Raw genomic sequence first — 16,381 nt, 5'->3', positions numbered from 1 at the left:
TATGGGAATATGTTGTGAATCTAAATTATTTATCTTGTTTTGTTATAGCTAAAATAAGTAGAAAACCGACACAAAGAGATAATAATAAAAATTAAGAAAGGAAAAAAGGCAAGGAAGATGGTTGACGATGATGCATGTGTCATATGGGGTGCACTTAATATTGGGAATGAATGAGAATGAGTGAATAACTAACACATGACATGACGATGTTAATGGACACTTATGTTTCGTTGAACTCTCACTTTACGATATTCTTAAAATAATGTGTGTTTGTTATTTACTTGATAAAACATTGAATTGAATGGTGGGTGCACGCATCTTGTTCTCTTTTTGTTGCATTCTTAAGCCAACTAGTATAAGTATATCTTTTTATAGAAAAAAATATTTTCTCTCCCGAAAAAGGATGACATTTACGAGTATTAACCCCCATATGCATTATGTTAATTAATTAAAACCATAGTCTTAACTGATTAATAATTCACTTTGTTCTTGAGTAGTGCGTATGTACTGGATATAAAAAAATCAAATTCGAAAGAACAATATTCCATGATATTCTCAAATTTCGGAGTTTTCCTTTAATAATCTTTATGAATTTATTGTAATCATCATGGTAAATTAGTTAATCCCAAGAATTTATTCTTTGATGGATTGATATTAAAACATTATTAACGGTGAATGCCTTTATTTCCAAGCATGTGCAAAAATGTCATTAAATTACGTAGATTAATTTCGGGAGAGAATATATTAGGTGGAATCAAAATTAAGTAAAGTTTGAGGAAAATGGAAGTGAAAGCATTACTAATGCTAAAATTTATTTGACACTAAAGAGAAAATGGTAAAAGAGGCATGCGAAGAGAATAATAAAATGTTTAGAGAAAATTTTTATTTTAAAAAAATATTTTTTGTATTTTTGATATATGTTTTATTAATTATTTGCAAATTTTCAAAAATTTAATTGTATTTATTAAATTTTTTTTTTAAATTCTAAAAAAAATATAATCACAAAAATTTATGTAAATTTAATGTGTTTTATTAAAATATATATATAAAAGATCTAAAATATATAATATTTCAAACCAGACGAAGTAATAAATATACATAAAAGAAATCTGCATCTCTTCTTCTGCTTCTTTTCTTATTTATTAGGACAACAAGAGATGATGTGTTTCTAACTAACCAGAGGAGAATGAATGCTTAAGAAGAAGAAGAAGACATAGCTTATAGAGTTTCTCTCTCTCTCTCTCAAAAAAAAGTTAAAAAAAAAATCTTTCTCTCACTTCACTTCCTTCTAGAGAGGAACTATTAAGATCAGAGCTTTTACACTCTTTAAGATTTTTTTCCTTCACATCTGAGCTGAGATCTCTCTAGAGAGAAAAATGGGAACTGCTAGTGAGGAAGCAGTCAAGCAATTACGTACTTTAATGGAAGATGGTCTCTGCTTCTTTCGGTTTCTTCATCTTTTGTTCAAATTCCTAAATCTTTTTTTGTTAAAGCTAATTTCATTTTTTTTCTGGTATGGACAGTTGATGATGAATCACTGAGGGAGTCGTATCGGGTTAGTAATTTCACTTGCTTTCTCTTTAGATGCCTCAGGATAATGATTAAACAACTCCAACATCTTTTGCTTATTGAACCCCCACCAAGATGTGTCATGTCGGCAATGATCTGGATCTATATTTTGAATCATGCTCTAAGTTGTTTGCATTTGGTTTATTCAATATGATCTAATGTTGTTAGAAGGATCTGTGAAGTTGTTGTTGTTGTAGTTAGAAGATCAATACTGGGCTGATCCAGAGTATTCAGTTGGATCTTTACCTACTGGTAGCTTCAGAAAAGACAAATGATTGATAAAAAATGTTGTGTAATGCTTGCAGAACATTCATCAAGGGTATCCCACAGAGACCTTGTTGCGCTTCCTTAAGGCCAGGGACTATAATGTCCACAAATCTCATCAAATGGTTTCAATCTCTCTTTTTTTTTTTTTTAATTTGTTCTTGTTATATCAGCCTCTCTCTTTTTTTTGGTCTGGGGGCTTAAACTAACACTTGTTACAGTTGCTCGACTGTTTACAATGGAGGACCCAAAACGAGATTGACAATATACTAAATGTGAGTTTTCTGCTTTTGAATCTAATTTCTGTGACCCTTTCATCTTATCCTGTAATTGTTTTTTTTTTTTTTGGTCTTGTAGAAACCAATTGTTCCTGTTGAGCTGTACAGAGGAATCAGAGACTCTCAGCTTGTCGGTCTCTCTGGTTATTCAAAGGAGGTAACAAGTCTACTACTACTACTAGTTTGAGTTTCTTTCTTCTTTGACTTTTCTAATAAGCATGTTTGTTTCCAACTAATAAGTTTTGTTTGATTAACTTTTAGGGTCTACCTGTCATTGCCATTGGTGTGGGGCTTAGCACATATGACAAAGCCTCAGTAAGCATCTCTCTTTCTCTTCATTTTAGTCTCAAAATACTTTAATATGAAAGCTGATTCTCTTACCAAATCCTTCATTCAGGTTCACTACTATATACAGTCTCACATTCAAATGAATGAGTACCGTGATCGTGTAGTACTGGTCAGTCCAAAACTCTACTTTCTTTTAGCTTTTTTTTTTTCCTTTTCTACTTTTATGATCTTATTAGTTGTGTGATTTACTTTTCTGCAGCCATCTGCTACAAAGAAACAGGGACGACCAATCTGCACCTGTTTGAAAGTTTTGGATATGTCTGGTCTAAAGCTTTCAGCACTAAGTCAAATTAAGGTATTTGATCTAACCTTTGTTCTTTTACTAATTCACATTTGCGTGCTTATGATTTATCTATAATAATTTGTACTTGTTTGCGCAGTTAATGACTGCTATAACCACAATTGACGATTTAAACTACCCAGAGAAGACAGAGACATATTATATAGTCAATGTCCCCTACATATTTTCTGCTTGTTGGAAAACCATAAAGCCTCTGTTGCAAGAGAGAACCAAGAAGAAGATTCAAGTTCTGAAAGGCTGCGGTAAAGATGAGTTGCTTAAGGTAAGCTGCGATTGAACAAACTCATTTGCCCACCAGCAAGTGTTAACTCTTGTGCAACCTAACGCAGGTAATGGACTATGAGTCTCTGCCACATTTCTGTAGAAGGGAAGGGTCTGGATCTGGTAGGCACATCTCAAATGGGACAACAGACAATTGTTTCTCTTTGGACCACTCTTTCCACAAAGAGCTTTACGACTATGTCCATCAACAGGCTCTGGTTAAAGGGTCTAGTGCACCGATCAGACATGGTTCGGTCCACGTTAGGTTCCCTGAGCCAGACACGGAAGGCACCAAGATATTCGACACCTTAGAATCTGAGTTCCAGAAGCTTGGAAATGACAAGGCCTGATAAAGATGAACCCAAAAAAAAAAACCCGGAATTTTCTCTGGTTATAAGTGAAGTTATGAGAAAAAGTATTTTAAGATAAGAATCACCTCCTACTTGTTGAGCATCACAACAAAGACTGTATTGCTTGCATCAGATAAATGCAGGTTTTGTTGGGGAAAAAAAAAGAGAGAAAAAAACGTAATTTCCTCAGGAATGGATCTTTATGTTCATTTTGCAAATAGAGAAAAAGCTTTATTTATATAATTTACAACTCATTTTCTATTTTTGCTAATAGTGACAAGACTACAAAATCTGCACTCATTCTTGATTTAACTCTCCAGCAAAAGATTCCACCAACACTCAATTTGCTAAAAGTCGTACCTATCTTGAAGTCTGTTATTGCAGTTTGTTCATTATTCTTCAGTAGAACCATGTATGATGGGTCATGGGTGCACTCGGCCCCTTAACTATATTACCACCTACCATGTGCCAAGAAAACATTAGCTTCAGCTTTTTCTGCTCCCACTTGTATGACACTGTTGTACGGGAAAACAGAGCCAATGTATCTTGATAATTGGGAGCTCTAAACAATTTTGTAAAGAATTTGAACAAAATTTAAACAATTTTGGAAGCCTATATTCATGTACATTTTCTTCAAATTTCGGGAGCTGTAGCCCAATGTTTCAATTGTCATGCTCATGTTCACCGGCTCTGGCAGGTAATCACCATCAATTAACTGGAGTTGAGATTTCAGGGGCTATAAACATCTTTTGAAAATAAAATTAAAGGATGACTTCAATAAAAAAAAGTTCATAATTTTGGGGGTCCATACATATGTTTATTACCACTAAAAATTTTGGGGACCAAAACTGATGTTTCATAGAGTTGTTCATATAGCGCGAGAATACTAGCTTCTTTGTCTGCTTCATATTTGTTTTTAGATAAGACAGATTGCAAATCTGCCTTCATCTTGTTTGTGAGTATCTCAGTCTTGTTGAAAATAACCATTGTTACAGATAGCTTTTGAGTAGTTAAAAATAGGAAAGTAAAAATCGGGTCATATTAAAAAGTCTTCTTTCTTTCTTATTCAGCAACAATAGCTTCATATGGTAAAGTCTACATCAACTTCAACCTTTTATCTCTTTCTACTGATAAGTCTCATCTTATTCACTAAAACAACTGCCTCCACTAATTCTCTCTACATATACCAACAATAAGATACGTTTCTCTCATTTTCTGTTATCTTTAACCCCTTCCACTCATCTCTCTCTACAATGATGAGAAAAGGAGACGACCGGTTTAGAGCGGTTCACGAAGACGAACCGCTTTTTATCACAGGGAGGAGAACCGGAAGGGTGATAGCGTACCGGGTTTTCTCAGCCTCTGTTTTCTTTTGCATCTGTTGGATTTGGCTCTACAGAGTGACCGCACCAGTAGAGGTTGATGAGAACCGGACCGGTTTAGTTCGATTCGTGTGGTTGGTTATGCTAGTCACAGAGATTTGGTTCGGTTTGTACTGGATAGTCATGCAATCTCCCCGCTGGAACCCGGTTTGGCGGTTCACCTTCACCGATAGACTCTCCCGGAGGTACGGTGACGATCTCCCTAGGCTCGACGTTTTCGTCTGCACGGCGGATCCGGTGATTGAGCCGCCGTTGATGGTGGTCAACACAGTCTTATCCGTAGCGGCTCTAGATTACCCACCGGAGAAACTTGCCGTGTATCTCTCGGACGACGGTGGTTCCGAGCTCACGTTCTATGCTCTTGCGGAGGCAGCTGAGTTTGCTAAAGTTTGGGTTCCGTACTGCAAAAGATTCAACGTTGAACCGAGATCCCCTGCTGCTTACTTGACGTGCAAGGCAAGTGGTTTTGATTCAGCTGAAACAGAGGAAGTGGCTAGGTTGTATAAAGAAATGGCGGCGAGGATTGAAACGGCGGCGAGACTCGGGATAATACCAGATGAGGCGCGTTTGAAGTACGGTGACGGGTTCTCCCAGTGGGACTCTCACGCTACTCGCAGAAACCATGGAACCATTCTTCAAGTAAGTAACGGTTATGTTCTGTAAGAAAACTGCAGCAACCTAACTGAATCTTTGTGTGTTTGCTTCCTTTAATCAGATTTTGGTAGATGGAAGAAAAGGTAATACAGTAACAGTACCAACGTTGGTGTATCTATCGAGAGAGAAGAGACCAGAGCATCATCATCACTTCAAGGCTGGATCCATGAACGCATTGGTAATAGTTTACTTGTTCCACAAGGCATCTTCCTATCTCTTAATGTAACACCGTTTTTCATTCTATCACAGATAAGGGTGTCTTCGAAGATCACATGTGGGAGAATCATACTAAACTTGGACTGTGATATGTACTCAAACAACTCAAAGTCAGCACGCGACGCGCTCTGCATCCTCCTTGATGAGAAAGAGGGGAAAAAGATTGCTTTCGTGCAGTTCCCGCAGTGTTTTGAGAACCTTACCAAGAATGATTTATATGCAAGCATGATGCGAGTTGGATATGATGTAAGTTTGTATATATAGAGGAAGTATTATTATTGATTCTGCTTATAACTAAGCTTTAAAGTTTTTGGAATGTTTTTAATATAAAAAGGTGGAGTTTAATGGATTAGATGGAAATGGCGGTCCATTATACATTGGAACTGGCTGCTTTCACAGAAGAGATGTGATCTGCGGAAGAAAGTATGGCGAGGTAGAGGTTGAAGAAGAAGAAGAATCTGAGTATATTTCAGAGACTGAGATGATTAAGGCTCTTGCAAGCTGCACTTATGAAGAAAACTCTCAATGGGGAAAGGAGGTAAAAGCTGTGATTAATACTTGCTTACTACGAAATGTTTCTTGATCCGGACGCAAACCGGTTTTTGAATATCTCATTCACTCAAAACTAAAGTAAAGAATGTTTGTTTCAATGGGCAGATGGGTGTGAAATATGGTTGCCCGGCAGAGGATGTAATAACCGGTTTAGGGATTAAATGCCGTGGATGGAAATCAGCATACTTGAACCCGAAAAAGAAAGCTTTTGTCGGTGTAGCGCCGACCAATTTGCATCAAATGCTAGTGCAGCAAAGGAGATGGTCAGAGGGTAACTTTCAGGTTCTGCTTTCAGTGTATAGTCCGGTTTGGTATGGCCAAGGGAAGATCGGTTTAGGATTGATACTTGGTTACTGTTGCTATTGCCTTTGGGCTCCAAGTTCAGTACCTGTGCTTATTTACTCTGTTTTGACTTCTCTCTGTCTCCTCAAAGGCATTCCTCTGTTTCCAAAGGTAACTATAATAGCTTTACTCTGTTTTTGTTAAATCTTGGGTAAAAAAAAAACGGTCTGCTCTTTGCAGGTCTGGAGCTCGTGGTGGTTTATCCCGTTTGGATACGTGACTGTTGCAGCTAATGCTTATAGCTTAGTCGAGTTCTTGTGGTGCGGAGGTACGTTACGTGGGTGGTGGAACGAGCAAAGGACGTGGCTTTATAGAAGAACAAGCTCGTTTATAGAAGATGCCAGTGACCGTGACAGTTAACTCCTTTGTAAAGTTTGCAACAGCTTGTCTTTTAGGGCATTTCCAATAAAATCTTCTCCAACTCCACTCCATAAACCCCGAGTAATCTTAGCTATTACTCTATTATGAAGTTGAATATTATTTTTTTATAAAATGGTCATTTTAATCTTCAATATTTTTGTTTCATACTTAAATAATATTTAAAATAATATAATAACATAAAAGTAAATATAATACTCCAAAAATATTATTTAATATTTTTGCATAAAACATGCAAAAACTAAGAAAAATCAAAACTATATTATTATAAAACACATTTTTCTCTCTCCTTAGAGCGCCACATAGGATTCCAGGTCACAAAGTCGAAGCATGTAAGTGTGTCTGTTCGTCCAAAACACATTGTTTCAATTAAAGTTGTATGGATGTTTATGGGCTTCGTGTACGGGCTTTGTTCTTGGCATGTCACGCGGCCCCTTTTTCAGTTCCAGTGGCCTCCGAGCTACCGCTATGCGATCTATTTATAGGGTTTTCTGATTCTTCCATCTAAAGGAGATGAATCTGCTTAAATCGGCGTGACGATTCAGTTTGTTGAGGGTTTCTATCAAGTCCTTACACCTTCCATCAATCGAAACGAATTCTTCCAGATCCATCGCATTAAGCATGTTCTTAACTCCTTTAGCCACGATTTCCACTTCAATGTGTGTTAATCTTCTGAGAGGTGGTGTTTCTACGAGTATAAAAAGGTATGCTTTCTTCCTCTCCAGATCATCTACATCTTTGAATCACTTTTTTTTTGCGAAGCATAAAGAATCAATATTCAGGAAGATCGTCGAAGGATTCTGACATGGTGGAGATCGCTCCTCCTACCTTTGCTTCGGGTTCGACAACTCTAGAAATCCAGAAAGGTTGAATCTTTGTATCCTTTTATGTAGTTTATCTACCCATTTTCGTTGACTCTATAGGTGTCTTACCTTGAGATTAAACGTCTTTGAGAGATTTAAGAAATAATTCGAGAGTTCTCTGCAGATGTACCGAGAACACTGTGAACATGGGTTTAATAACATAAGAAGACTATGAACATAAGCCTAAGAACATTTCTTACATCGCTTTAAGAAAACTTTGAACATGAGTTTTGTGAACATAAAGCAATCCGAACATGAGTTTAAGAACATAATTACCTTTGAATCCAGTAAGAGCATATCAAGAGACATCAGTTCCCCACCCCCCCCCCCCCCCCCCCCCCACTCGAACATTTCTGGTTTTCCAGAATCTGAGCAACAGCACTTGGACGGTGGAGGAGCCTCGGCCAGGCTTCAGATCAGAAAGGAAGATTGATAAGTTAGCCATTTCACAGGTAATATATAGATTAGTGTTTTCACAGATTGAGAAGATGATGCTCAAGTGAAGAAAGCTAACATTTTTATAGGTGTAGTTCAGAGGTATAACTCACAATTAAAGTCAGATAGTGGTTTATGTTGCCTATGGAGTTAATAAGGTGATAAATGCGATGAATAACTCAGAACGTTTCGAATTATTAGAAGAGAAGGCTATAAGACGCGATTGGAGACAAACAAAGAGATTCTGCAACTCGATTTCAGTAATCCAATTACTCGAGACGCCATTGATGCTGACAGATAACAGAGAAAAAAAATTTAGATACCAAGTGTTAGAAGAAGAAGAAGACGAACCCTAGTTACGGCATGGTAAGCGATGAGGACTGTAAAGTCTATTTTTTTGGGCTTTAATTCTTAACATAAATAGAAAGCCCATAAATTTTTATTACTTTCCATAAATTAAACGACGCGTTTTGAATAACAGACACGTGGCGCCGTCTCCTTGCTCGACTTTCCTAGCTGGAATCTGATGTGGAGGGCCTAGGAAGAAGGTAAACACTCCTTTATATAATAAGATAGGTACATGTGTTTTTTAGAATTTGTTTTGATCCCGCAAACTTGAGCAAAACTTGTGATCATGTCATCTCATCCATGTTTTCCTATAACCTTAGATTCATTAGATATACTCATTAGATACCTCGTTAGAACCCTTTTCATATCCACAGATGGCTTTGCCTATTAATTATATAAAAGAGATCACATTGGACTGAAAATGGTGACTGATAAACCAGACAACGGGTATGTTTATTTGTGCACGGACAAATCTTACCTAAAAAGTAAATTGTATTGGTTGTACTTGTATATGTCTGTTGTACCGACAACAATGTAACTTTGGATTCAGTGTATGTGAAATTTAAAATCGAAGAAAAAAATCATAGAAATTTAATTTCACTAAGAAAGAAACACAAAAGATATCTTCAAATCGTAACATAACTATCTTTTCTATTAAAAATCAAAACAAAAGAATAATGCTTCAATTCTTCAATACACCCAACCTAATTACAATATATGATTGATGCCTTGAGCTAGACACATACGAAGAAACACCATGTCATAAATCTGCGTTGAAGCTTGGTTTGCTTTAATGGGGATTTGTCAGTGAACATAAGTCCAAGTGTAATTACTTGCTTACAAGTTCTCTCTTCAATCTTCATATTCTCATCAACCACTCTCTCTAAGTTATCCGACCATAAACTCTTATTTACACATACCTCCTTTCTGGATCTTCTTGTTCCTCACCAGGTTTCAGATTTGTAATCCTTTTCAACACAAACAATCCAAAGTTAAATATATATGTAGATGATAACACAAACGAAAACACATTTAACTTTGAATTTTTTGTATTTTATATTTTCGAAGAAAGAGCCATTACTTGATGAGTTGGTTTCATTTCCAATCATGAATTGAGAAATCTCCAATCATGAATTGAGAAATCAATGGTTCTTGATCATCATCAATAACAAAACACTGCTTGTATTCAGATCAAATGTAATCCTATGCCATTGTTCCAATAGATAAAATACCTTATATAACTCCCATAACCACTCCTAATCTTCTTATCCATGACGAAGTCAATGAAGAATTGAGCCTAAGTCTCTTATATTTTCTCAATCGGTCGATTCTGTAACCAAAGCGATCAAGTTACTGTGGATGATGATGATTAAAGAAATCGACTATCACGTACTTGGTTCCGATAAGGATGCCTCTTTTGGAATTAATGGAAGTTTCCCAGAAATTGATTAGCCTAAACATCAACTTGGAATCTTCTGGTCGTGGTGAAACAAAAGTAGAGAATGGCTTGCACGGTGGTGACTGCTGTTTGATTTGCCTTAGTGCTGGGATGCGTTTGCTGAGCAAGGGATTGTTGGGTTGGGATATATATATATATAGTCTCAAGACGGAAAGGAGAGAGCTGGGATATTTCATTTGAGTGATTAATTAAGGGGTCTTCAAGAGGCATCAATATCTTTGAGTAAGAGGAGGGATGTGGAGAATTACACACCGATTTGTCTGGAGGATAACTTTGATTCCGTCGCAGGCGTTATACGGAGGAAATGGGAAGACAGTGAGTTTTGGAGGGTCTGTAGACGCCGTAAAGAAGAGGAAATTAATACAAACGGGTCAATAAAAGAAATTGGCATATTACGCATCACAGATTCGTGACCCAACAGCTTAACAACTTTGATTACATGAACAAATGATTGGTTAGGAATATTTTGTGCTATGTGGCACCCCTAGAATTACTTCAATTTAGTTCATTTTATATAGTGGAGATAAATTAAACAAAAATTAAGAATGATGCAAAAATTATTATCAAATTCTATTTATTATTCATAGTCATTAATTTCCACATATATGTAATTCCGTAGATTTTATTTAAAAAAATAATACACGCTTCTTATATTTTAGATTAATATAATGTTTCCTAGTAATTGGATTTTGGACCAATAATTTTTTCAATTGATTTTTAAGCTCCCACGTAAGTTAAATTGTCATCTTAATTAAGTGACACCTAAGCAGAGTTTTCTTTAATTAGTACGAACTTAAAGTTATAACTTTTTAAATAATTCTCAATTAATATATAAGGAAGGTTAAAATTCAAGTTCCAATAACATTAGATTTGGATTGAATTAAGAATCCCTAAAACCCAAATATTTTGAATACCAATGGACAATATATATCATTCAAGAATCATCAAATCTATAACACTCGATTTTATGAGCATGTTAAAATCTATTAGCCAATAACTATAGAGTTTTAAAATTCTAATAATCATTATAAACGATTTTGTGATTTAATAAACTTAAAAAAAATATATAAACTTCTTTTATTGATGAAATTATCCCTCAGGATTATAGCACCTTTCTCAGATCACATGCGATCTGCTTAAATTTGATCTCAAAAAATAACTACCATACTATTGGCTATCAAAAAAAAGAACAAGACTTAGGTTCACCCTAGTATTGGCTAGGGGTGAACCTTTAAATTCACCAATCCTTTTATTACCAATCAAAATATCACCTAGATAAACAATAAAATAGATTAATTTTATTTAAAAAAATCTGAAATAATTGAAACAAAAAATATAACGCCAATTTTAATGATGCTAACACTACTAACTAAACCCTAAACTTTAAACGCAAATCCTAAACCCTAAACCCAAGCCCTATATCCTAAACCCAAATCCTAAACCCTGAATCCAAATCGTAAACCCTAAACCCAAACCTTATATCCTAAACCCAAATCCTAGACTCTAAACTCAAACCATATACCCAAACCTAATCCCTTGACCCTAAACTTAAATCGTAAACTCTGAACCCAAATCCTATATCTTAAAGGTTTGGATTAATGTTGATGTTGTTTCTTTAGGGTTTAAGGTTTGGGTTTAGAGTCTAGGTTTGGATTTAGGATTTAGGGTTTGAGTTTAAGGTCTAGGGTTTGGGTTTAGAGTTTACGGTTTGGGTTTAGGATTTGGGTTTAAGATATAGGGTTTGAGTATAGGATTTATATTTAAGATTTAGGGTTTTGAATTTAGGGTTTAGGGTTTAGATTTAAGGTTTGAGATTTAGGGTTTAGTTAGTGGCGTTAACGTCATTAAAATGAGCGTCATTATTTTTTTCAATTATTTTAGATTTTATTTTAAAATAATCTATTTTATTAATAATCTATGTGGCATTTTGATTGGTAATAAGAGGAAAGGTGAATTTAAAGGTTCACCTTAGGGGTGAACCTAAGTTTTGTTCGAAAAAAAAGAGCCAAGACAGTTTATTAATCTTGATAATTAACAATAAAGATATAGAATTCATTTAGTTAAATAATATATTGTAATTATGGATCATTGCGAATGTATATTTTGGATTGAAACCTTTGAATATTGGGAGAATTTGGTGTATATTTATAACAGGGGAAAAACTCACAATATACCCATGCTGCAGTACATGCCCGGAAAAGAGACAGGTTTGGGCCAAAAGGTGACGGAAATAACCTTCGAAGCGCGTGTGCGTGTCGAGGCAGAGGAAAGGAAAAAGAGCATGTGCGTAAAAGAGTTGTACCAAACCTATAATAGAATAGTCTGCCACTTCTATATCATAAGCACACACTTAATTACTCAAAACATCGCAAATTCTCGTCCATTAGGAACGTGTGGCTACTAATAAATCTCTGTATCTCCTCTTCCATACTGCTTTTCGGTAAAAATAGGAAACATAAAGTTTAAAAATGTCCGAAGAAGAAGACAGCAGAGGAGTTAAAACAAAAGGAGACAGCGAAGAGGTATGTAGTTTCGACATTAAAGTTCTGAAGGATAGCAGATTTTGGTAGGTGGGATGGTGAATATGATATGTAGGGTACGTTATATAAGGAGTTAATTTTAAAAGGCTCATATGAGATGAAGCGATGTTCTCTTGTTTTATATAATAAAGGTTCAACCCAAAGATTAAATATGTAACGATAAACGTTAAATATCAGATAAAGCAGCAAGGTTTCTATGCTACAAAGGATAATGGAAAGAACCGATCTAAGAATATTTTTTTGGCTTTTACGTGCGTATGCAGATGACGGTGCAGGACAACATAATGATAGTAACTGGGCCTTGGGTCCGCGAGGATGACGGGAAATGGATCTTCGATGCCCTAACAGAAGAAGGCACAAAAAGCATTACCCTGAAGTCGGGTTTGGAATAAGAAGAATTAGTGAACTTGGTGAAGGAAGCTCTCAGCCTCGGGGTACGAAACTTGCATACCAATATCCGACGTGGATGCAAATCGACGATGGTGATGGGTCAACACTGCAGTTCATATCAGACGATCATGAGGAGGAGGTATTTGTCCAAATGAGGCGCAAAATCAAAGAAGTAAACCTCTTTGTTACCGTCTCGGAGCCGAGAGTCCCATATGCGAATGTTACAGATCAAAACCTTGCCAGGAATGAAAACGATGACGACTCAGATGAGGGAGAAGGGTTTGAGGACGATTGGGTGGATTTTGCGATGTCGGACACACCTTTGACACGTCCACACAAAAAAAAATGACGTTAGTGGGAGTTTCGGTGGACCGCCGGTGTGTCCTATTCCACATAAACAAAATGGAATAGTCATTTGCGAGCCAATCATTCGCCTAGCAAGTCCCACAGAGCGCGAGAGTTATCGAGAGAAAGGGAAAGCCATCGACATAGGAGGGGACATCGTTGGTTGGCGTGCGGATGTCATTCATCCACTCATGTCAACTACCAAATCTGGATATGGGGGAAATGGAGAAAGTAGTCGTGCTGTGCGGCGTCGATTGTTCGAGGAACCTATGCATCGAGGGGTTGAAGATGTTGAAATGGAGGAATCTGGCAGAGCAGACTGGAGCCAATAGAAGGAGGTACACTTATTGCGCCCACCCCTAGCGCACAACCAAGTAGCCTATACACATGGACGCGATTCCAAGACTCTCTGCATGACCTGCTTAACGACCAAAGCACAAAACCTGTACTCTTTGCACTCGATGTGCCACCTGTTATTGACAGCGCCGAGGAGAATGGTAAGTATATAGGAATACTATACGTTATATAAATATAGTATAGAATATATTCGAGTATTAACAAAGACGCTATTTATACTGCATGCCTAAATGCAGCTTTAGAAGCTGTCCCATATGAAGGGGACAATCTGTTTGTGGGGCAGGTTTTCAAGTCAAAGACCGACTGCAAAATCAAAATTGCAATTCATACCATAAATAAGAAGTTCCACTTTAAGACAAGGCACTCCACACTCTCATTTATGGTTCTTATTTGTGTTGCTATTGACTGTCCTTGGAGAGTGTACGCGGCAAAGGTTGATGGAACTAGGAATTTTTAGATAAGACAAGCAACCCTGAGGCATTGTTACTCGGTTGATGCTAGGAGGAACTACCATAAGCAGGCGACGACACAAGTCATTGGAGAGCTCATACAATCACGTTTCGTTGGAATAAAGATTGGCCCGACCATCGCAACAGTAAGGAAAATGATGTTAGACGACAACCACGTCAACGTCTCGTATTGAAAATCATGGAGGGGACTTGAAATTGCAATGGAGAGTGTATTAGGGTAGATGGCAGGAAGTTATGCACTAATGCCTGCGTATATGGGCCTGCTAGAAACCACAAACCCCTGTTCCATTTGTGTTCTCGAGAGATAAACGCAGTCTTGTGTCCTCGTCTTTGTATTTGTCTTTTCGGCCTAATCTGCATATGATCCAATCTGGAGTTATCGTCTTTTCGCTACCAAACAAATATTCCCAAACAGGGCCATCTCCACCGCATTGCTTCGCCTTGGATTTCTCTTTTTTTTTTTTGCCTTTTGCTACACGCTGTTCGGCCACCGACGCAGTTGGAGGTGTCCCACAATTGAGTCCAATTACTAAAGCAAAGTCCTCAATGCCATATCGGATTGGCTTCCCTGCGAACACCCACCACAACTCATACAGCTTCTGTGTAACCAACTGGCGGGACAACAGCTGGTGAACAAACCTAACTGAAAATGTATGTGATCCCATTAGCATGAGTTGTCGAAATTGAGATTCCACCAACATCTCATGTTGAGCATCTGAAAGTGCTGCTTTTACGATCTCAATCCACCGCAGATTGAAATAGTTGTTAATTCTTTTTCGGCCCGTCGGTTCATATCCGGTCTCGAACAAGCTCTATGGCAAACCTAGCTCTTCCATTATTTCCCTGCAAAGACACAACATGAGGCCTACTATACGAACAGACCCATCCAAATAGACATATATTCAAGTCAATAGCACAGGACTGTGTAACCCTCCGTTCATGTAACCATACGACATCATACTATTATTTATCTAGCATAGTATAGTGAAAGGTGAAACGAGACTGCATACTATTCTTTATCTAACATAGTATAGTTATTGTAATTCGCTTTCAACACTCTGAACAAGCGCAGAAACGATTTGCAGACACAAGACGACACAAACGAACACGCGAAACGTGACATATTACAGACTGTGTTTAAAAACAAAAGCGCATGCAAAAGATTCGCTTAATTAAATCGCATGCAACGGAAACGAATAACCACACATACACGGAGTCGCGCCAAACATACTATTCTTTATCTAACATAGTATAGTTGTTCTGCTTGTCTTTCAACACCCCAACCAAACACAGAAACGATTTGCAGACACCAAACACATAAACAAACATGCGTAACTGGATATTAATCTCTCGTTTAAAAACTTAAATCGCATGCAAAAGTTATGTAAATTTACCTCTCTACTCAGCCAACGGTCACAACTTCTTCACAGATCTGCAAATTGAAGTGGAATGGGTCGATCTAAGTTCCGTAAACAGAATTGGTTTGGGGGAAAAAGGATATGCTAAATTAATGATTCCGATACACTGGACAGCTACGATTTAAGTTTGTACCTCGATTATTTTCGTTAACCCTCTTCAATCGCGAGTCCCACCGTCGATTACAACCGCCTCGTAAACCCTAGCTTCTGATATCCATTTACTCGCTCTATACCACACAGACTTACAATAGAGAACCCCTTATCCTCCAAAGCGACACAAACTTGCGACTCACAATAGAGAACCCTTTTTCCTCCAAAAGCAACACAAACTTGCTTCGTCTTTGTCGGGTTGTTATTTTTATAAAACTTTGAAATGTTTCAGTTTCCAGGGGTTAGGGAAACGAAATAGCCGGTGGGGCCTACAGTTTTCCACGCACATGATGGGGTATTTTGGCCAGTATACACAAATATATAAATTGTATCCTAGCCAAAGAAATGCTATGGATAGAAGCTTAATTTCATGGACCGTTATAGTTATGAGTCCAAATTTCCCTTGAATATTTTAGGTAATCAACTATTAGGCCATATGGAAAAAGAAGAATATGGAAAAAAAAAACAAACAGTTTCTCTCTCCTCTATCCTCCCTCTCCGCTCTCTCTTGGGCTCTAATTAAAAGTGAATAAAGTCTCTGGCGTCCGGCGGCGCGTGAGTGCATGTGCCGGCGCCGGAGGGCCCCTCCCTCCCCCTTCCTCTTTGATGTTTGATGTTCGTTGTCTCTATGCGTTCCGTGTCGATATGCTTGTGGATTTGCAGTAGGGTTACGACCATGTTTGAAGCTTTGCGCGCAGCCTCTCAGATCTG

At 37.4% G+C, this 16,381-nt stretch overlaps 2 protein-coding genes across 2 annotated transcripts; both read left to right on the top strand.

Annotated features, from left to right (window-relative positions):
- The first annotated feature begins 1,078 nt into the window (after positions 1-1,078).
- LOC106354097 (SEC14 cytosolic factor) lies at positions 1,079-3,614 on the top strand. The gene is made up of 10 exons (XM_048737378.1): positions 1,079-1,431; positions 1,524-1,555; positions 1,875-1,958; positions 2,055-2,108; positions 2,191-2,268; positions 2,373-2,426; positions 2,509-2,568; positions 2,659-2,754; positions 2,840-3,022; positions 3,090-3,614. Exons 1-10 carry the CDS (start codon positions 1,377-1,379, stop codon positions 3,369-3,371), a joined length of 978 nt encoding a protein of 325 aa, XP_048593335.1. The 5' UTR covers positions 1,079-1,376; the 3' UTR covers positions 3,372-3,614.
- Positions 3,615-4,524: 910 nt separating this feature from the next.
- LOC106354098 (cellulose synthase-like protein E1) lies at positions 4,525-7,029 on the top strand. The gene is made up of 6 exons (XM_048737377.1): positions 4,525-5,392; positions 5,469-5,585; positions 5,657-5,869; positions 5,958-6,161; positions 6,281-6,628; positions 6,698-7,029. The coding sequence occupies exons 1-6, from the start codon at positions 4,625-4,627 to the stop codon at positions 6,875-6,877; spliced, it is 1,830 nt and encodes a 609-aa protein (XP_048593334.1). The 5' UTR covers positions 4,525-4,624; the 3' UTR covers positions 6,878-7,029.
- Positions 7,030-16,381: the final 9,352 nt, after the last annotated feature.

Source organism: Brassica napus, chromosome A8 (genome assembly GCF_020379485.1).
Source record: "Brassica napus cultivar Da-Ae chromosome A8, Da-Ae, whole genome shotgun sequence".
Taxonomy (NCBI): domain Eukaryota; kingdom Viridiplantae; phylum Streptophyta; class Magnoliopsida; order Brassicales; family Brassicaceae; genus Brassica; species Brassica napus.
This window is presented reverse-complemented; position numbering and strand designations above follow the sequence as displayed.

Coding starts and splice junctions, on each gene's coding strand:
- LOC106354097 (XM_048737378.1), top strand. CDS start 1,377: ATGGGAACTGCTAGTGAGGAAGCAGTCAAGCAATTACGTACTTTAATG. Junction 1,959..2,054: donor TCCACAAATCTCATCAAATG/GTTTCAATCTCT, acceptor CACTTGTTACAG/TTGCTCGACTGTTTACAATG. Junction 2,109..2,190: donor AGATTGACAATATACTAAAT/GTGAGTTTTCTG, acceptor TTGGTCTTGTAG/AAACCAATTGTTCCTGTTGA.
- LOC106354098 (XM_048737377.1), top strand. CDS start 4,625: ATGATGAGAAAAGGAGACGACCGGTTTAGAGCGGTTCACGAAGACGAA. Junction 5,393..5,468: donor ACCATGGAACCATTCTTCAA/GTAAGTAACGGT, acceptor TCCTTTAATCAG/ATTTTGGTAGATGGAAGAAA. Junction 5,870..5,957: donor TGATGCGAGTTGGATATGAT/GTAAGTTTGTAT, acceptor TAATATAAAAAG/GTGGAGTTTAATGGATTAGA.